This window comes from Pelobates fuscus, chromosome 5, assembly GCF_036172605.1.
Source record: "Pelobates fuscus isolate aPelFus1 chromosome 5, aPelFus1.pri, whole genome shotgun sequence".
Classification (NCBI taxonomy): domain Eukaryota; kingdom Metazoa; phylum Chordata; class Amphibia; order Anura; family Pelobatidae; genus Pelobates; species Pelobates fuscus.
Window position 1 is genome coordinate 184,243,938 of NC_086321.1, and position 23,053 is coordinate 184,266,990.

The window sequence follows — 23,053 nt, forward strand, 5'->3', positions numbered from 1 at the left end:
ATAAGAGCTAGTACTCACTTTGGCAGCCTCAGTGGTCAAGAGCTGTCTGAAATTATTTAAAGTCATAGAAATAGGGCCTAATATCACCCTCCTATCTGGACATCATCTTCTGTCTGTAAGTATAAAACATTCAGAGGAAGTGGTCTGTGCTCATGGCCTACAATTAGGTTCCATCTTGGATGGAAATGCCCAAGATTCAATGTGCAATGTTAGAAAATTGCACAAAGCAAAAAATCTGTCTTATAATAGCTAAAATATAACTTATTATTATTGCATCTAAAAAGGAATAATAAGTTATATTTTATTATCAGGTAGATTTTTTGCTTTGTGCAATTTTATAAACTTCAGTCACTGGCCCCTTTCTCGATTTCAGCCTTTTTCCTCTTCATTTTTATTTTCCCCTCCAATTTTATTCTTCTAATTCAGTATGTAAGCATGGTATGCTCAATTCAGTTTAGAGACAACTCTTCTGGTGTCACCCACTAGACCCGCTTTACAGCTCACCTGCTGTCTCTCTTGGGAGTCCAGCTTCCGTCGAGAATTAATGAAGTTGATGGCTTCATGGTAGGTATCCTTCAGGGCGCTTTCAGTGACACGCTTGTGATATCCCCCCACAACATTTCCACACAGCAAGATGACAACATCAGCAATCATCTGTCAATAAGGGAGAAAAAGAAGAAAGAAAGCAGGCATGACTACCTTTCTCCTATACAAGAAGTGATTTATGGACAGCATTTGGGACTTATAATAGCAGTCATTAGGCATTTTAACATCTAGTCATTTGGATGATTGTAAATACATTATTGATGGTATGAAGCTATATTTATTAATTATTACAAAAATAATAATAATAAAACCAAAAACATGTTTGGTTAATGTTTTTCTCACCTGCACAGCAAAGTTCCCCGCAGGTGGATGACGCGTTAAAGACACATAAATGCTCAGCACGATGATGTGGGACACAGAACAGCAGACTCCAGCGAAAATAGCCCCTTTCATGCATAAAGGGAGCATGGTGTATAAGCTTATAGTCACAAACAGTGTCCAATAAACCTACACACAAAAGAAAACATAACAGAAAAGTTGTTCAAACTTAATTTCAAGAGTCAAGATTTGCCTCTTTGTTGCATACAGTTTCAGGTTTGTTACACAGAAGAGATTAAGGCATCTACATATGAGAGGAAAAAACCCTATAGATTATAGTATATTAAAATAATATTATAAATGTATGTAGTGTCCAGAAATAGTAAATACAGAATATCACCAGTTCCCATTTTATTTTTTCCCTAATATAATAAAATATTACATGCAGACGTTGCTCAAACACGTCTCAGGCATCCATGGGAATGGAAAAAAAAAAAAAAAAAAAAAAAAAGAGGCAGAGAAGACTTGTAATGGATTGAAAAGGATCTGGTGGGACAGAGTAAATGGGAAGGAAGTCTTCAGTGTAGTATGATGAGAAAAGAAATACATAAAAAAATAAAAACAGAGAAAAATGTCAGAGAAAAATGTCTAGTAGGGAAAGTAACTAACTAATTACTTATTATTTGCTGGAGACCTACTCCTACAGACCATAACATTGTATGTGACAGCAGGTGTGCATATGTGAGTGTTTTATTGGCTGCTCTCCAGGTATCTCTTTAGACGCTGAAAGAGGTATAAATAATTATTTATTGACTAGCTGGGAAAATGTCAATGAATGTCCATTTACAAAGGATTCTTGAAACACATGTAGGTAACAAGCAACCTGTCAAATCTACCACAAAACGACTCACTGGTGTGATTTGTGAATGAAATGCCAAAAGTTGGTACATGAAAGCTAAATCTGTGTATTTTTTCTGGAGAGACGTAGTTTGTAAAAATGGGATAAGAAAAAGCAGAGACTCTGAAAGGTAATAACAGCTAAGCAGCTGGGTGGGTGGGTAAGGGGTTGGCACAGTCCAAGCCGGCCCAATGGAGTTTGGTGCCATTATTATTATTATATATATATATATATATATATATATATATATATATATATATATATATATATATATATATAGCGCTATCAGATTCCGTAGCGCTGTACAGTGGGTGGACTAACACATGTAATTGTAGAGAGAGGTGGAAGGCCCTGCTCAATGAGCTTACATTCTAGAGGGAGTGGAGTATAGTGACACAAAGGGTAAAAGTAGGAGTATGAAGTAGGTTGTTAGAAAAGTATTCACTGAGGGCTTAGTAGGTAATTTTAACAGTTGCAGGAGAGGAGTCATGGGGGTGGGGGATAAAAACCTGCTAACAGTTTAATTGATATGCTTTCTTGAAGAAATTAGTTTTCAATGAATTTTTGAATGAGTGGAGACTGGGTGAAAGTCTTACGGAGAAGGGAAGGGAGTCCCACAGAAGAGGTGCAGCTTTGGAGAAATCTTGGAGGAGAGCATTAGAGGTGGGAGTACGGACAGAGGATATACGTAGGTCTTTGGCAGAGCATAGGGGCCTCGACGGGACATACTAGGGAGGATAGGTAGGTTGGAGCAGAATTATGTAGGGACTTGTAAGCAAGCACCAGAATTTTAAATTGAGCCCTATATCTAACTGGAAGCCAATGAAGGGACTGACAGAGCGGGGAGGCGTGGGAGGTGCGAGCGGACAAGAAAATGAGTCTTGCCGCTGCATTCATTATAGATTGCAGTGGTGCACTCTGGGAACACGCAAGACCACTGAGAAGGGTATTGCAGTAGTCAAGGTGATAAAGAAGAGCATGGACCAGCACCTTAGCCGCATCCGGGGTTAAATAGGGGCGCATGCGCGCTATGTTTTTGATATAGAAGCGATGGGATTTGCCGATTGATTGGACATGAGGGGTGAAGGAGAGGTTGGAGTAAAAAAGAACACCCAGGCAGCGAGCTAGAGGTGATGGTAGCACCGTAGACTTGGAGGGAGACAGACACGGGAGTAGTAACACTTGAGGGAGGAAAGACCAGAAGTTCTGTTTTGGACAGGTTGAGTTTAAGGAAGTGAGCAGCCATCCAGTTGGAAATCGAAGAGAGGCAGTCAGAGACACAAGTCAAGATGGGCGGAGAGAGATCAGGAGAGGACAGGTAGATTTTCATGTCATCCGCATAGAAATGATAACGGTAGCCAAAGGAGCTGATGAGGTTACCAAGGGAGGCAGTTTAGATAGAAAACAGTAGGGGACCAGGACAGAACCTTGGGGGATGCCGACAGAGAGTGGTTGGGGGGGGAAGATGCAGAGCCAGAGATCGAAACACTGAAAGAACACTTGGAGAGGTAGGAGGAGCACCAGGAGAGAGCAGTATCCTGTAGACCAAAATTACGGAGAATGCAAAGATGCTGTTGATGATCGAAGGCAGCAGAAAGATCAAGGAGAATTAGGATAGAGTAATGGCCGCGAGATTTAGCAGCAATTGAATCATTGGATACTTTGGTCACAGCCGTTTCGACAAAATGACCAGTGAGGAATCCAGATTAAAGGGGGTCAAGCAGAGAGTTGGATTCGAGAAAGTCAGTCAGTCTGGTGTACACAACTCTCTTGAGGATCTTGGAGGTAAATGGCAGTAGCGAGATAGGGCGGTAGTTGGATGGGGAGTTGGGGTCAAGGCCATAGATCAATGGATTATGGTATGTACTCAAATAGCTGTAAAATCCATACTTCTGGAATGACGGGGAATGGAAAAATAACTTGCTACCTAGGTAGACAATTTGTGTGTTACCTCTGACTTGTTAGCCCTGGGTTTGGTTAGCGGTTTGTTAGAATCAGGCACAGGTAAGCCCAGCAAAGTAGATGGAGGTGTGTTGTGTTAGGGACCCTTAAAATACAGTTAATTTTATTATAATTATATTATTAATGACCTTTTTTATTAGGTATAGAAACTTAGATGTTAATACACATCATAAACTAGATAATAATGCTAATAGGATAAGCTAGATGGAAATGGGGTCTGGTGATTATAAATGCCAGTAATAAATAAATAAATAAATAAATAAATAAATAAATAAATAAAGTGCCAACAAATTCTGCAGCGGTGTACAATTGGGAAAAAGATAAACACAATAAGAACAGACCGATACAACAGGTAGAGGGCCCTGCCTGTGAGCTTACAATCTAAAGGTTAACATTGGGAGATGAGACAAGAGGTTGCAGAGGAATTTGTATGTGATGGCAGAGAGAGTTAATGGTATAACTGCAGCAGTTGATAACATGTGAAGGTAATAGGGGGTCGATTGGCTGGTGGTTCCAAACAGCTGGAGCTGTATGCTATATAGTTTGAAGGAACCAGGGTGGGTAGGTAGAGCCGAATAAAATTACATTGCCTTCATGTTGCCGGGTATGGATGGTTTGGGTCTTTTAAAGCTGCAGTTTTCTAAATTAAACTGGTTATTAGGCAAACATTAAACAACTTTTTTTTGGTATGGAAATAAAAAGTGTATTCTGAGAAAAGCCTTAGATTTGCAAAAAACATGCAGATTTTATTTTAATTAACTGTGGAAATCTATTAGAAACCAGATGTTAAGGCGGACTTAAAGACTTTTTGAACCTGCTATGTACCGTATTTATCGGCGTATAACACGCACTTTTTCTCCCTGAAAATAGGGAGAAAATCATGGGTGCGTGTTATACGCCGATATCCTACATTTACTTACCTGTCTTGAAGCGTGGGCCGGCTTCACAGCGCGCACCGCGGAACTGGAACTTAAATTTCAGGTTCCGGTTTCCAGGGGGACTGAAAGGAAGTGTGCACACTATTGTGTGCACACTTCCTTTCAGTCCCGCCGGTACTGGAACTTAAATTTCAGGTTCCGGTTTCCGGCGGGACTGAAAGGAAGTGTGCACACTATTGTGTGCACACTTCCTTTCAGTCCCGCCGGAAACCGGAACCTGAAATTTAAGTTCCAGTTCCGCGGTGCGCGCTGTGAAGCCGGCCCACGCTTCAAGACAGGTAAGTAAATATGGGACAGAGGGAAAGTGCACTAGGGGACACTATGGGAGGGGGGGGGGGACACACTATGGGGGGAGGAGAATACTATGGGGGGGGAGAATACTATGGGAGGGGGGAGAGAATATTATGGGGGGGAATACTATGGGAGGGGGAAGAGAATACTATGGGAGGGGGGAGAGAATACTATGGGAGGGGGGAGATTACTATGGAAAGGGGGGGGAACACTATGGGATGAGGGGGGGGAATACTATGGGAGAGGTGGAAATTTCCTGGAATTTCCTTCTGGAAATGAGGTGCGTGTTATACGCCGGGGCGTGTTATACGCCGATAAATACGGTATTTACAATTTGCAAAGTAAATTTATAACACTGAAGAAGACAGTGTAGAAATTTAAATATGTGCAAAATTCCTTTTTATAGCAAATATTTTTTCTGCTGTGGCTGAGAATACTCAAACCTAAAACAAAATACTAATTATCTCCAACAAAGACCATCTGCTAGAAACAAGAAAGTTGTAGAAATCATTAAGAGTATTAGAGATTGTTAGAAATGATCAAGCCTTATAACTGCATATAGCAGGTGTCCCCCCCCTCCCCCCCTTACCTGGTCCCATGGAGTAACAACATCACTGGTGAATATGAAGGCATAGCCCATGGTAACGAGACAAGCCCAGATAACTACAGCTATGGTCTTCATACACTTCTGTAGCACGGCTTTTATGCATACCAAGATGAACAAGATGGTGAATACCCCTAGAGCACAGAAGACACTCACCAGGAAACCCTGGTTGTCGGAAAATGTCTGAAAATGAAGAGATATGAAGAGTCAAATGACCAATAGTGGCAGAATGTATGGTTTATGGTTTAAAAAAAAACAAAAAAAAAACACCACAACACACGTTCTATACAGTATAGTTATTTACTATACTGTATAGAAAGAGCAATTTTGTCCACACACCACAGGAGTAAAGCAACAGAAGTGTAAGTGCTAAACACATTTTGTAGTTACAACATATGGCTGTGTTTTGTTTATTGTGGGCTCACAACTGCTCTTATGTACTGGTAGGCCATAAATTAATAGTTTACATTACTGCCTAGGGGTAACTCCACTGGCCATTCCTCAGATGGCTGCTAGAGGTGCCTCCTGGGGCAGTACTGCCATTACTGCCATTCAGTGTCTACACCCTCTGCATGCAGACACTGAACTTTCCTCATAGAGATGCATTGATTCAATCATGCTGATTGGCCAGGGCTGAGTTTGACTTGTGCGGACTTGGCCCCTGAACTGCCTCCTTGACAGTCTCAGCCAATCCTATGGGAAAGCATTGTGATCAAGGGCAGAGGCAACAGCTGCAGATTTGAATACAAGTAAGATTTTACTATATTAAAGGAGGTTATTGCTAGATGATGGTTTTAACACTATAGGGTCAGGAATACCTGTTTGTGTTCCTGACCCTATAGAGTTCCTTTAAATAGGATTGCCCTGATGGACTATAATCGGAATTTGATAAAGACTTATCATTAAAACGCATTAGTGCTATGGATTTTGTTTAAATTATAAACCTTGTTTTTACATAAATGTATTTTTATGTTAAAAAAAATAAATACAGGCAACCTTGGCGTTCTGCAGACTCTACTCTACTCGGATCATGACCAGCCTCTGACTACCACTACATTGCAGGCTACAACACATACTCACAAATGGTACCATCACACCACTCTCAGATTTGCCTACATCAGAACCTCCAGATCAAATGACGAGATTTAGACATCACCAAATAGCCCATATGCTCAATCAAGTACTTAACCTTGGTTGCTAGACCACTCACCACATTTGAACCCTCACCCCCGCCACATGCCATCTCACTGCTATATCGCCTTCTGATCACACCGCTAGCTAATCAGACTCTTCCATACTTCGTTAAGCATTGTAAAAAAGACCTGGGTCATCCGTTGACCCGAGATCATCACCCCATACCTGGAAAACCATCAACCCATACCTGATCAACGCTGCACGTAGCATCATCCTGACCTTCTGGAAACAAACCTCAGTCCCCTCCACCGACGACTGGATCACCAGAGTGGAAGACATCAGGAGCATAGAGGAACTCATCCTGATGGCAGGGGGAATGAAACAAACGCACCAGAAGATCTGGTTTCACTGGATACAGTGGCTGACAACAAAATAACCAAACCTTGAGATTGACCCGCAACTTCCTGCAACAGCGGAGCCGACCTTAACTTGAACACCATAGTACTTGAACACCATAGTACCACACAACACCGGACCAAATCCAGGGCCTCTTTACTCAGAAGGCCAACCAATGTGGTGGTGGAGTCGTAGGAGTGGGGCGGGAACAAACCCTATATTCTACACAGCCACCTCCCCCACCCCTCCTTTTTTTCCCTCTCACCCCCCTCTTCCCACTCACTACAACTTTCACTTCTACCCACCCTTACTAGAGGATCCCTTAACCCTCTCGCCCACCCTCCCCGGCTTCTCCCTCACTCTCGCCAGGGCCTACATATACCTACACTAGTAGACCACTCAATCCCTTGATGCCATGTTAATCGATACCACAGACAGACAGACCGAGTATGCCGCGCAACCTTTTAGATGCTGGGGGATTTTCATATCCCCTTTCCAATCTAATACCACTTCCCCTCGCCACTACACTCCCCGATATTCCACCTGACAATGAGCAACCAACCTACTTGTCAGAGATAGTTGTAACCACCATACCCTGTTGTATACTGCATGATCACAAAAGATCCAAACAATAATTTGTTGTAAATCATATGTCACACGACTGTGCTAAGGTCTAAACCCTACAGCTTGTACTATGCAACGACTCCACCCAATTGTGTTTATTGTCTTTTACCATATGATACAAAACGATAACTCGCTGTACGTAACATGATGTGCTTGTATCTCAAACCCACATTTTGTCCTTTATGTTATATACTTTGTAATACTTCTACAATGGTTACTACCAACCTTGTTCATTACTTATTAATGTTTGTCAACAGGATTTAATAAACGCTTTCTTAAAAAAAAAAAAAAAAAAAAAGTCGGAAAGAAACCAAGTATGTTAAATGTTTAAAAGAGTGTCTTGTTCATATTTTTCTTCATATCCAGGGCCTGGTCTAAGAACAATTCACCATTGATTTCATTTAGGGATTCAAACCAAACCTGCTAAAACATATGAGGTAGAGTAGACTAATTAAATTACATAGGTGTAAAAATATGTTATTTACTGCACCGATTTACCTTTTAATTTGTTTTTAAGGCAAAACTAATTGTTCAGTTTGTGGTAATATTGCATTTATTACATTTTTTGTGCTTTCACTGTATTTGTGTCATGGAATGACCAACACAGGGTGATAGTAGCAATTATTTATTTGGCAACATTAGCCCCTTCACCATTGTATATTTGACTTCCATAGACTTTAGCATTTTTGGAATTTCCAACATAACCTTCACCATACTAAAATTAAATCATATAACTAAATATTTTATATCCTATATATATGCATACACACACAAATTTTATAATAAATAAATCAATCATGCTAAAGAAGAAAATAGCTTTTCCACTCACCCGCCCACTGCCAAAAGTAGTGGCAATGAGGGAGACACATATTGCCAGAACGATGAATAGCAAGAGCAGGATAACTGGGTATTGCTGGCTCAGGCGATAATAGGTTTCATAGAACACACCATCCTTTTGACTGCCACATCGCTGTGGATAGTGCCCTAGATGAGCCCTGGTGCTTTGTGGCATCTGTACTAGATGTCCGTTCTTTCTCAACCTTTGAAGAGATATGCCAAAGTATGGCTGTGCAGGTTACTAGTATGAAAACTCCAACAACGCAATTAATATGGAGCACCATGGAAAGGAATACAGAACCCATCACAGAGGCCCTGGTACTGAGGAAGAGGATACCGGAGACCAGGTCATCATGCTGGAAAGATCTTGCAATGGCAACAATCTGGACCAAAAAAGATCTGAAAACAAAAACGAAATATAGATGTGAGGAAACACAAAAATGGTCAACTTTTTCTAAGCATTTTCCTTTAAAAGGTCTTACTAGTCTGTTCTGTTTATTGCACACCCTTAATTGTTTAATATTTTCTTTAACACCTGAATAGCGGTTAATCTTGCTAAAGTGCCCTGGAAAAAAAGGCATTACACAAGTCATAAACTGGCTAGTCTCCATGATCCTCAGATGTTGCCTGTGTCTCAACCATTCCCTTCACTGACTGCATCCCATGCCAACCTCTATATGTAGTACACTGCTCATTATCATGCTGACATAGCCCCTCTCCATTCTCATTACACTAAGGCCCTCTAACAATCACTTCTCTTTGATTTTCTATATCAGGCTTACCTCCCCATGAGGCCCTTCTGTTCCTAAACCCATACTCACTCGTAATGCATTATGTCAATCCTCATGCACTCTTCTTCATTTTTCATGACCTGTCTCACTCAATAAAATCTCCCAATTCTACCTCTTACAAATTTCCAACTGTCATGGCTAATCCATGAATTGCACACTTTAAGCACTTACCGAATACCCATCTAAAACACAGATTTACTTGTGGTTGTGAGTTTTAAACATGTAAATATATACTCCAGGGCTCCTTACTACCCCCATCTCTCTCACACTCCCCCTCACCTTTACTCTAATACTAACCTTCTGCTACAATCTCTCTCACTTGCTTTCTGTTACCGTTCATTTCTTCATCTCCTTCATACTCAACTTCACCCCACCACTGGGAGTGTAAATGAAGCTGGCAGGGAGACTACATCTCCCCTTCTCTCACACATTCGCTAAGTTGCCTCCCCAATACTCTCACTCACTTTCTGTTGCATTCCATATCGCATGTCACACTCACCTTCTAAAATGCTGCCTCTTCTTACAGTCTTTGTTCATTCACATGCTACCTTTCAATACCAATCATTGTCCCAAAGTTTCTTTATACTTTCTCTTCCTCCACTCACCATTCTTTGCAAGTGCTCCGACTGTGCAGTAAATCACTTTACAGTCCCTACTTTTCCTCCAAGGGCAAGACCCAGCACTGCTCACTGCCTATCCTCAACTCGTTTGAACTTAAAGTATAGTTCTTTAAGTGATAAGATAAAATCCATGAAACATTCAGCCCAACTCTGAAATACATGGCAATTGAACCATGCGATGCCCATCCATGACTTTCAAAGGGTACCTCAAACAGTATATCAGGCATCTGCTTCCAGGAATTATGTAAAGGTAAGCGAATTGTAAGGTTTACGTGCAAGAAAATTCTTCATACTATTTGCCTACCCCATGGAAACTGGGAATACCCAGTTCAAAGAGTGGGTGGGTAAGGAGCTGTGTTTCTGCAAGCAAGCAGGTACGTAGATACGAGAACAGAAGGGACCTTTGATCCTAGTCTCCTGCTGGTTGAAAGAGTGCAAAGGGAAAGAATAATGAGACTGTGACGGTGAAAAGATAGGATAATGACAGGAAGATAGAATGACAGCAAACAATAAATCCAAAGCAGTATTCAAACACCATGATAATTCAAAGCCTCTCTCTATGTGTATGGTACTTGAGGTTCAGGATTTCTTATTTTTTTTATTTTTTTTTATATAAGTACTTCTCATTTGATGCTTTTAGGATGTTTTTCCTGCTTTTGTTTAGTTTTAACAATTCTGTTTTTAGATTCCTAGCTCTGTGCTGTCCTAGAAGTATAAAGCTTCGAATATCAATTTCCTACAGCCTTTTAGGGTCCAAACTAGCTCTAGAATTTTATAGCACTGCCAGGATACAGTTGTATGTAGACCTAAAGGTTTCAAGTTCAAAATCCAAGCCTAGCACATTTATTTTTTCATTGTTGTTGTAAATTTACAGCCATGAAAGATAGCAGTCGTATGCATAAAAATGATATCAAGATATACATACATACACACACACACACACACAAACGATGGCTGAGACCATAATATAGAATTAAAAAATAAATAAATTGGCATTTGCTAGACAGGTAGGTGTTAAAGATAAAGATACCAAGCACCAAGTTGTTTGCATGTTGCTGCATTGACTCATTGTAAAATATATGGCATCTTTAAAATGAGATTAAATGTACTAACACAACGCTTAAAGTAAGACATAGCTGACTGAGAGAAGACTCATTATGCAGATAATTGACTTGCATGATGAGAGAGGGGTACTTTAAACTTAAAAGCAACAGTAAAGAGAAACTGCTTGATATGTAGTAAATCTATATATATAAATTGCATCTCTCAGACATTCAGCCAATCTGCATCTAGGCCACTCTGGGAAGCCTTCTCATGCAAGCGTTGACGGCACCATCACCACGCCACACCATAAAGAGAGCATATCTTTATCGGCTGAGTCCAGCGCCTCAGCCCCTCAATTCTTCAAGCACAGGCTGTTGTGCGAACCAGAGGCCCAAGTCCACTTAGACTCCCTTTCAAGGCGTAATCACAGTCTCTTGAGGATTTAGATGGCAGACTGAATATCGTCTAACTGGGTTCCTGAGAAAGAGAGAGAGAAGGATGGGATGCAATTGCATCCTGAGTTGGCATAGCCGCATTAGAGATGAGGATGAGTGAATGGGTGTAGATATACGTTTCCAAATTTCTCCCATATGGCGTCATATTTCATGTCAAAGGCGGTTTCCCCATCTCCGTTATGCATTTTCACTAGTTGGTGTAGATGGGGCCACCAAGGAGGCCATCTCGGTTTATCCACGTGTACCACGAGCGGCCAAGCAGTAATGCTTATATTTCAGCCAGGGGAAACTTACCAAGGGGGGTGTGAAAACCTCCAACAGTCCAAAAAAGGGAGAGGGACTACAAATGCCTCAATATTAGCGATGTTCAAGTCAAAGATCGACTGTGGGTGGGATCCAACTGCTGTGGGTGGGAGAAACAGAGGCATGAGTCGCAGATACCCTTTAACATGGTGACATCTGGGGTAAGTATTCCTAAACACAAGGGTGTCAGTCGCTTTAGAAGTGGATCTGCTCTTATCTGGTGTCTATGATGGAGATAGTTTTGGGCTACAATTCGTTAGATTAGTACTAAAGTGAAAGAGGTATTGTTAACATAGAAACATAGAATGTGACGGCAGATAAGAACCATTCAGCCCATCTAGTCTGCCCAATTTTCTAAATACTTTCATTAGTCCCTGGTCTTATCTTATAGTTAGGATAGCCTTATGCCTATCCCACGCATGCTTAAACTCCTTTACTGTGTTAACCTCTACCACTTCAGCTGGAAGGCTATTCCATGCATCCACTACCCTCTCAGTAAAGTAATATTTCCTGATATTATTTTTAAACATTTGTCCCTCTAATTTAAGACTATGTCCTCTTGTTGTGGTAGTTGTTCTTCTTTTAAATATAGTCTCCTCCTTTACTGTGTTGATTCCCTTTATGTATTTAAATGTTTCTATCATATCCCCCCTGTCTGGTCTTTCCTCCAAGCTATACATGTAGTGTTCAAGTGTGATAGTGCTGTTTGTTTAGAATACTTGCATTTCAACATCAAGGTACAAACAAATGACTAAGTAGGCTCTATTCTGGGGGAATAGTCCTACACTCCTTTAAGTAGCATAAATCAGTAAAATAATATTTATACTTTGCACGCCTTAATTAAGAGACTGGCAGCAAGTATAAAAAAAAAAAATGATATCTGAATAACACTCTCAGCCTATAAACTACACCCAATCTGAGGCTTTCTGGTAGAAATCTCAGTCTCAAATTGGAAGTGAAAGGGAACAGCTGACAGGTGCCAGACTGGATATTTTTGGGTTAAACCATTCATTACCCTGATGGTAAGCCAGCAACCATGACCTCCTCGTACCATAACATCTTCATTCCGATTAAGTGTTATGGTACCCAGAGTGTACTTTTACTGGTGTGCCACTTCACCCCTTTGTCAATCCTTGCGTTCTGTATACTTGATTCAACTTGAAATCCTTGTTTTTACCTTTAAAGTACTGCAACCTACCTCAAACTACATATCCTCTGAGATTAGCGTCTAAAACGCCTCAAAATACCTTCATTCTTCCAACAATTGTAATTTAACCAGTTCTCCAAGCCTACCCCCAACATTTGTTAACGTCATTCTTTTGTAACTCAGCCCCTTACTCCAAACTTTACCTTAGTTTTCAATCCTTTGGCATTTTTTTCTAAAACCCACTTGTTTAGCTATGCATATCAACTTACAAAGTAGAACCTTTACTTGCAGTGGGCTACCCAATTATCGAGTCACGTAATTTGTCCTCTCACTCTGCTCTGACCATACTACACTAGTCAGATCTCTTATGCAAGGAATAGGTTTTGTTAAAGGGACACTGTAGGCACTGTAAAAATGTAACCAATTCAAGGTCCCTTTAAAACACAGATCTTAAAATCGCAAACGTCATTGTACTTTGGCTTCTGTGCTACTTTACACCATGTGATAGAAGCTTGTTTGATCAGGGTGTTTGTAACCACTTCTAATTTGTTTGTGGACAGTTGTTGGATGTTTATAAATAATATATCACATTGTAAAGCAGTACAAATACATCACCAGTGAATCAGAACAACGCTAATACCCCTAATACCATAATCACCTGGTATGTATGTTACACTGCAGAGCTTTTTCAATATTAATACACCTCAACTGTACCATTCCAATGATAAAATCCAGGCATAACAATTATTTGTATATCATCCCAATATCAAACTACAATTTCTGAATAATTACACTACTAAAGAAGAATTACTGCTGGATTCCACTATAAAATATCCTCTGTGAAATATTATAACAGCAGCGCCATAGGAGTGAAATGCATCCATGCCAAATCATCATTATAGCAGAATAGAAGTAATAAATAAATCATTATCAAGTAACACAACACAAAAAATAAACACCCACACAAACCTTCCCAGGCCTAATGAACAATTGCCAGTATGTGGGGAAAAGTGATATGCACACCATCCCAGCACCATAGGATACTCACTAAACTAGCCCATTACCAGATTATCCTTATCCCAGCAACAGAGTACTACAGGGCTTGACAAAGGCTGACAAAGCTTAATTTAAGTGACAAAAATACAATTCATAAAGGGATACTATAGTCACTAGAACCATGACAGCTTAATGTAGAGAAAAGGCAGTGCTTACATTGCTGCCTAGTAACACCTCTATTAACAGAGTGACAGATGGCCAGCATAGTCCACTTCTGCCCAGTGTGCAGTACCTACCTTCAGCGTCTCCACGCTCTGCATGGAGGCACTGAATGCTCCCTACAGAGATGCATGGATTCAATGCTTCTCTATGAGGAGATGCTGATTAGTGCATGCGCAAGTGTCTCTGCATTGGCTTGGCTGAGACCGTTAAGAGTGATTATCTCAGCAATGGAGACAGATCCAGCCACAGCGAGACTGACAAAAAACATGAGTAAACACACCTTTTCAGAGGGGGGCCCGTCACTTACACAAACACACTCACTGATTTGCGCAACACCCACACCTCAACCTACCTTTGAGAGAGAGTTGGATTTGATCGGCGTTCTTTGAGGTCCAGTGGGGTCTAGTGTGGCTGTTGAAATCTTCAAGCTCTTCTTGCGCTGCTCCCTAGCGTGCCGTTTAGTGATGCCAGGGCTGGAGTGACATCATATTCCGACTCCTGGCATCACTGCATGGCACGCGAAGGAGCGGAGGAAGAAGATTGCAGCTGCCTCTCCACCCCCACTCCTTACAGCCAGCTGGCTGCCCGCCTCCAATCTCCTGCATTCTCCCTCACCGCCTCTGCTGAACAGGTTGACCAACACCCAGGCCCTGCCTTACTGAACCATCTCGGTATGAGAGTATCCTTTCTTCAACCAACTGACACAAATATATCCTTGCCAACTATACCAGCACCAGAGTATACTTACTGAACTGATTACCAGAGTATCCGTATTGAAGAAGAACAGCATTGTAGAATGCTCAATAAACCAAATCAGTACCAAAGTATCCTTAAAGTGACTGACTGTTAAAAAAAAACACTTTTTGAAAATAAAAGCTTATTGACTGTGTATAAAGAAAAGATATACGACAAAGTAGGGACTACTATGAGGAGGTGCTTTCGCTGTCAGTTCCCCCCAACTGTTGCTAGGGACTGTGGGAATCAGGCGCCTTCCAATGGATCACGACACTTATTCCATGGAGGCTTCTATAGATATTGGTGTTGAACTCTTGTACAGCACTGGCTGTACTGGCTCTTGGCATTTGAGAGGAAGAAAAAAACAAGGAGATGCCCATGGGGAACAGCTTCAAGTTATTACATCTCTGTACACCTAGGTATCTTCACCTCAAGTGAGATGTCAAATTAGGGAGTCTTTGCAGAATGCAAAAACCTCTTAAGAGGACAGAGCCACTTTAACATACCATCCTAGTGCAGGAATATTTTTACTGAATCATCTGTATTAAAGTAACCTCATGTGTATCTTGATTGAGCAAATGGCAAGGAAACAGGATTAATTAAAAATGAAGCATAAAACAAGAGAATATTATTTCAAGTAGGAAGGTGAATGGCTTTCCTTGCCATTTGCTCAATCAAGATACACATGAGGTTACTTTAATACAGATGATTCAGTAAAAATATTCCTGCACTAGGTTTAAGCACATAACCATTATGGGAGGGGAGAGTGAGTGGGGAAATCATACTGCAAAATTTAGTGATGGGGAGGGGAACGGATTATACATTTTTTAGAGATCTTTAACTCTAAACTTTGCTATTAGAATTTCAATTCTCTAGAATTTGGAGTTTAGTGGAAAAAAAAAAAAAGAATTCAGGATGACTGAGATATTTTTTACTTATAAACAAAAGTATTTGTGTGAAATAATGTCTGAGTGGAAAAATCAAATAACACATTGAAGATTTCATTATGGGTAGTAGTGTCCTTGTGATAACATTTTGCTGCTCCTCATAAGGAGCCTGTACTGCAGAAGATTAAAAAAAAAAAAAGATGAAGATACTGTACATATTCTCATTTCTATCCATTTCCACTCTAAATCAGAAGGAGTAAGAATTGCAGGAGTTAACAGAGTTGGGCACATGGAAGGACTCTGTGTACAACTCTAATGGCAAGTATTAATAGATCATGCTAGAACACAGGAACTTTCTGCATAGCTTTTAATGGAAAGTAATAATACAACACGTAAGAGAGCATGATAAAACCTTCTGCACAGTTCGTCCCAACAGAACATTACAATATTAATCCTACAGCACACAGGATATCTGCTATCACAATCTTTGAATTTATTGATCTATGCCATAATTATAGAAGCAGTTTTAGAACTCATGCTTACTAAAACATTCTGTTATCAGAGTTGAAAAAACAAAACAAAACAAAAAAAACTCCCAGAACCAAATCATCACAAATCATCATTATTAATCACTTAAGCAAGGATGGCCTGTCCTTAGGTTCCATTGGAGCCATGGCTCCAGACGGCACTTTAAGAGCATTTTGCATGTCTCCATACCGATTATCTCTCGGCCAAAGGTGTGATTTCTATGTGGCCAGCTTAGGTAGAGAGGGTGCTCTCAGCAGCTTTACCGCCTGTCTGGAGCACTCGCACGTGAGAACATATTGGTGGGGTTCGAGTAAAAAGAATAGCATTGGGAGGCTATTGCGAATGCCACACACTGTTCCAGTTAGCATCTTCTCATAGAGACGCATTGAATCAGTTGACACAGGAAGCACCTCTAGTGGCCGTCTGAGTGAATGCCACTAGAAATGTTCCTAGGCAGCACTGTCAACACTGCCTTTTTAAAAAGCCTGCAGGGACAGGCTATAGACACCAGAACTACATTAAGCTGAAATGGTTCGGGTGACTATATGTGTCCCATTAGGTTTTATATTTGTTTTAAATTATGTTGACGTAACATGATGGAAGTGGGTATATCTTGGTTTTGGGGAGGGGGCAGCATATCATCCTTAGACCCAGGCAGCACAATGCCCTGCACTTAAGTATCAACAAACCTCTTCTGAATCAACTTACTACGCAACATTTACTCCAGCAGGCAGCAGCAACAAATCCATGGTGAACCATTTTGTTTTCCATACAAAAATATTTTGCACTGAACAATGTTGATGCCACAGTCAGAATACTGACCCATTTTAATGCCAAATTCTCCAAACATAACTAAATCAGTATCAGAAAAAGGTAATTCGTCCCACCTACTAGAAGATCCACATCAGTAGCAGAGCATCTGTGATTGGCCATCTCAGTGCTAGAATGTTACTACGTCATCCCAAAACAAGAGCATCGTTATTAAAAAAATCTCTCAGAAGTCTTACAGAAACATTGCAAAACACAAGCATACTTACAAAACCATCTTTGTAGAAGAGTATGGACAATTCTAGAATCTAGTATCATTATTGAGCCATCACAGTACAAGGCAGCTTTAATGTTTAAACATCTGATCAGCTTTACTAAATAATGCCAAATTATTGTAGCTGTGCCTATAACATTAACAGAGTATTTTTACTGAACCACTTCAAGACCAGAGTATACATTTGACCATCTTGGTACTAAAATGTCCTTACTGGGTCATTCTAGAACCATAATATCATTACAGAACCTTTACTGAAGCAGGCACATTTTTTTTTTAATTCTTTATTTTTATTGTGCAGGTGGTTACAGGCTATCACATACGCCACAACAGCATGTTTCAAAGGTTAGGTTGTGGCATGAGAGTTTGCAAATTTTTATATTTATAACAAGTTTGGTTCCACGATATACTGTGTGTACTTCTACGTGCTGACATGAAGGGTATTAGGTATAGTAAGGTTATGTGCACAAGTCTAAGTAGAAAGATTTAACAATGCTTTTTGTAAACATTTTTAAGCAGTATGCAATATAAGCCGCATAGCATTAACAGTACAGATAATGCATTTTTTACTAGCTAGTAACATCACTTGACTAATGCTTTTGTTCCAGGTAATTGTTTAACAGTTAGCTTGTGTGGGATAACCTGTTAGGGTAGGGACACTGATAATTGGATTGGTTACGCTTATGGCAGTGAATGTGCAGCTTGTTTGTAATGCGACACATTTGCTGCTAAGGCATAGTGATGGGGCTGTCCAGTTGATAAACTAGCAGAGATAACATTATGTGGTGGTCTGCAAACTAGTGTATAAGGTGCCTATCTGTCTATCTTGCATACTAAATAAACAAAGAAATGATGGCGAAGACATTGCTCCTAGCCCTTTACTAGCCAAATGTACATACAAGTGTCCAGGAGACAGCTGGGCAATGTATTGTGGTGCACCGAGTGTCTGTGCGGTGGTGCTGGTACTTCTCCCGGGGGTTAATAGAGGCGGTTAGGCCTCTGCCCATAAATATTCCCTGTCAGCAGACGCCTGTTCTGCTGGGCCGTTGGCGTTGCACGTGGGCCCCTTGGATCGAGGTTCTGTCTCCTGTGGGAAACTCTGCCCGTGTCTCTCGCCGGTATCTAGCCTCACTGCCCCCTTGTCAGTGGCGCGGCCGGTGCTATGAGTATTCTATTCAAACGTGGGGCACCTCTTTGCCTGGTGGTGTCGGTTGGTGCCGCTGGGGTGTAGGTAGATCGGGCTTGTTGGTGGGACCCCCTCCGGGGCTTGGGTGCGCAAGTGCTGGTGCCCCAGTCCCCTGGCGTTGCTTCTCTCTGCACTGGTCTCCTGTCCCATCGGGGGGGCCACTCTGGGTGTACGAGGAGGATTCCCGCCCATGTGGAGCCGGATTGCCGGGGGGAACCACGCCGCCACCTCTCTGATCGCCATCTTGTAGGGCTGTCTCTGGGTCCGGACCCTAATCCACAGGCTGGCGCAGATCTGGTCGAAGAACTCCTGTAAGTTCCTGGGAAGCTTAAGCAGTGTGCGTTTTTTAGTAGGCTGTAGCAGTGCCGCCATCTTGTGTGGGCCTGGACAGACCCACTTTGCTTTGGACTTTGTCGCTTGGTCAGGTGCTGGTGTGGGGGTAATCGTCCCCAGCGAGGACCGGGATATCCCCAGCCGGTCCAGAGGGGGGGTTAGCAGGGTTGTGCTGGGTTCATGCCTGTGAGCGGGTCCCGTGCCGGGAGTTCGGCCGTCACCCCCCAGGCCTTAGGCTCCGCTCTGGTGTAGGCCGCATGGTTGTTTTGTGTCGTTCTGCCCCACATCGGTGCCGGACCGGTACCATTCTGTTTCTCACGAGTTTGCGAGTGGTTCCCTGGTCACCGTGAGTCGATTGCGTTACGGGGTCGATCAGTGGTGGCGTGTTTGTACTCTGTAGTGCACGAGCTCTTAGATTGTGCGACCGACCATCTTGGCTGCCAGGCCCCCGAAGCAGGCACATTTTATCATACTTAAACAGAAGGTTATTACTAAACATGTGCAACTGCTTTCTTGCCAAGTCACACCAATAGCACAGTATTATATTGAAGATCATGGTCCAGTACTAGAGCACTCATATAAAAAAAAACAAAAAAACGAAAAAATAAATAGATAAAATCTATTTCTGTACATCCTTGGTAAATCGTTTAAGGATAAGAGCATCTTTACTGAATTGTCTTTCTAATATGATTGATTAATAAGAAAGCTTAGAAGCAAAGTCAAACATTGTTGAATCTAGAACTAAAAAGGGTACTCCATCATGAACCACTCCCGCATCTCTTCTAAACAATGCCCCAAGTAGTAGAGAATCAATATGAACAAAAAGAGATTCAGAATCACCCATATTTATTCACCGTACTACATTATCCTTCCTGATATGCCCCCCCACTACATCATCCATTTTGAATGACCCCACTATCACCATCAATATGGAATGACCACACAACTACAACATCCTTAATGAGCCACCATACAGCCACATCATCCTTAATGAGCAACCACTGCATCCTCCTTATTGATATGCCCACCAACCTCAGCATCCTTGCTGAATGCCCCACCTACCCCAGCATCCTTGCTGAATGCCCCACCTACCCCAGCATCCTTGCTGAATGCCCCACCTACCCCAGCATCCTTGCTGAACTACCTCACTACCACAGCATCCTTACGGTTTAATGGAGTATTACAACATCCTTACTGAAACCACTCTTACTGATCTATGCCAGCACCACGGCCACCTCACTGAACTGTGACAATATAACAGCTACTTCATTGAACCATTTCAGTAATAGAACATCTTTACTAAACCACCTCAATGCATAAATAAGTGCCCCTACTGAACCACACACACACACACACACACACACACACACCCTTTATTACCATGTCATTTCAGAATCACTATTAAATAGTTATTGTAGAAAAATATTTATAACCATCCTAGTTCTAAGTTAGCACCAATGAATCATTTCATAATAATACACAGACATATTTGTGGTTACTAAACAAGTCTTCCAACAGGAGCACATATCTAAATTTTCCTGTAAGAGAACCAGAACCATTTTCTGAAAAATCACATGAGGATCAGTATCAGCACATTCCCAAATAATCTTTCAGTACCTGTATATTCTCAATGGACTACTCCAGAGCCAAAGTAGTTTCAGCAAACACTTTCAGTAACAGGATATCCCTAATGAACTATTCCTGTACCAGAGCAACAGAACAAAAGCAGAGGAATGTTAAAAAGCTGTAACATAAAGCAGCAACATTGTGGCTAAAAGTACAATACTGTACACACAAATAACACCGAGCCATGTCAGGACCAAACTATTATTCTGCTAGTCAAATGTAATAAGCCATATCAGGCCACCAGCAGAAACGCATTTCATCTATAGAATATCATGACAGAATCAGGTCACCTTACTCACAATGAAATTAAACCTCACCTCTCCTCATCATCATTCGATGGCCTCTTCTGAACCATGCTTCTCTTAAAATCATTAACCATGTCTGCCTTCCTTCATTTTCCCCTTTCAAAAATCCACAGGTCCAGCTCAAAGACACACATACAACACGGATATATCAGACAATACATCCATTCTGAATACAGTGAATCCAGAAAGTCTTGTACGACCTCATTCACAAGTTTACTTCATTCCCCCTTTAACCAAAGCCCTTTACAATTTTAAGTAAGACACTTACCAAGGTAAGATTCTCATCGATCAGCATGAGTTATAAACACAATATCAGTTGTATCCAAACATTATCATTCCTATTCGATACCCCAATATTAGCTGTATCCAAGCAACAAGCAGGATATCTTCCTTAACAGGAGAACTAATTAGGCATCAGTTATGACCCCCACAACATAACTCAGCTATCTAGAACTGTAAAATATGAATCCCTGAATTCTAGCCATATTCATATAATATGTGACTTCACAACATCAGTTTACAGTGTATCTTAAAACCTTCTCACTTGATGTCGAAGCAAGCTTTAAGTCTCACGCTCTCCCTTCTTCTACTCAATTTCTGCTCAGAGCTTCCGTTCAGGTTGCCTTTCAGATTGAATCCTCAAAGCAGAGTCCCTCCCTAGTCCTCATCCCTCCTTCTGCCTCACTAGCCCATCTCAGTTACATTGCTCTGGGTGTGCACGGTCTTTCCTTTCCTGTATGGCTTTCAATATTGTTTGTGCATCACCCTCCACGTCTGTCTGTACCCCTTCCCTGTCTTCAGAACTTGCTCCTGCAGATAATTACTTATTAGCTGAGTTTATTAGCATTTTCCATCTTTATTTCTGGTTGTCTGAAGTCTGACCCACCCAGTGGCTTCCTGAACATTGTTTAACTCTTTCAGTTTATGTTCATAATACTGAAACATACACAGAAATTCCAGTGCCACTCCAGTCTACACACAGCTCTGCAGACGCTCCTCCATCCTGTTCTGAAATCTAATCTAGGTTTTTGCTGACTGACACAACCTTCCTTCTACACACCATACGCTCAATTGCAGTGTGTTGAGTGATACCCCCCATCCTGCTCTGCAAGGTCTACTGTTATACCAGTTATAAATTCCTTAACACACAAAGCTCCTCAGTCTATGATTCTTACTTTGTTGCTCCAGTACACCTCCTCAAGAAGCAGCTTTACATTTGCAAATCCAAATAAACTCCCTGTATTTTACCTAAAAGCAGGCATGGCCAAAAGTACCTCCATCAGCTGTTGAACTGCAACTCCCATCATGCTTTGCAAGACAGGCAAAGGATGAACGTAGCTACGGTGCTTCAGCAGCTGAGGCACTTTGCCATCTTAGTTCCACAGAATTTATTTCCAGAGCTGTGCAATTCTCTGTCCCAATTACTAACCTACCGCGGGTATATTCGCTCACAGTAGATGCAGCTGTTTGCATCGTTATATTGAAGGACTGGCTGAATGAAAAGTACAGGAGCAAATTATAATTATGCATTGTTTTGTCCACACGTTGACGTGTCAAAGAATGTCTTTTTGGGATGGGCACAAGATCATCAAGTCAGAGCATCTTTTGACATTTTTAAAGGATGCCAATAAAGCAGCAGTGGCATATGACAGAGGTATTTGGCTAAAAGTGGTTCTTTCTGATACATAAGAGTTGAATAAAGTAAACCTGTAAACTGCCACCTCCTGTGAAATAAGGATAGAACAATGTTTTGTAAGGCTCTGCCATCTAGGTGGAAATCATTAAGTAGCGATACTCGGCTGATATCCCCATTTCTAGTACAGATGATTGAATTGAAATACGATGTCATGGTAAGAGATAGGAGGCAGGCAGTGAGACATACAGGTATGCAGGAGGCGGACAGTGTGAAATAGACAATCAATGATAAGCAGGAAGGGGGGGGGGGAGGGAGAGAGAGAGAGACTCACAGGGGGGGGGGGACCCTACATTGTGAGACAGACAAAAGTAAGACAGGTAGGGTAAAATATTGATTAGAGTCATGCAATTAGACAAACACAGCTTGGCAGAGTGCCATCAGATGCAGTCAATTTATATGTGCTGATTTGTAATTACCAGATTCATCTGGAAATGAGCCAAAAGGAAAATGCCATCAACTCTTGGTCTCTTTCTCTAACCTTCTCTCTTGCATGCTCTTCTATATTTCCTCCTCTGTTTATCAAGTCGCTACTTGTCCTAAATGTTCTGTGTTCCCCCCCCCCTTTCTGAACGTCTTACTAGAAAGCTCC

General features: G+C 41.4%; 2 protein-coding genes across 2 annotated transcripts in view; one reads left to right on the forward strand and one right to left on the reverse strand.

The window, feature by feature from the left end:
* The window catches only part of ADCY4 (adenylate cyclase 4), a 46,913-nt gene extending 25,285 nt beyond the window's left edge, over nt 1-21,628 (reverse strand). The window contains exons 1-5 of the mRNA XM_063454827.1: nt 21,313-21,628; nt 8,541-8,947; nt 5,543-5,740; nt 889-1,053; nt 505-654 (exon numbers count right to left, since the gene is read on the reverse strand). Of these exons, the coding sequence (XP_063310897.1) occupies nt 505-654; nt 889-1,053; nt 5,543-5,740; nt 8,541-8,723 (696 nt within the window). The 5' untranslated portion in view covers nt 8,724-8,947; nt 21,313-21,628. The remainder of the gene's footprint in view (nt 1-504; nt 655-888; nt 1,054-5,542; nt 5,741-8,540; nt 8,948-21,312) is intronic.
* SDR39U1 (short chain dehydrogenase/reductase family 39U member 1) overlaps nt 1-23,053 on the forward strand; it is a 204,426-nt gene that overhangs the window by 139,097 nt on the left and 42,276 nt on the right. The window lies entirely within an intron of this gene.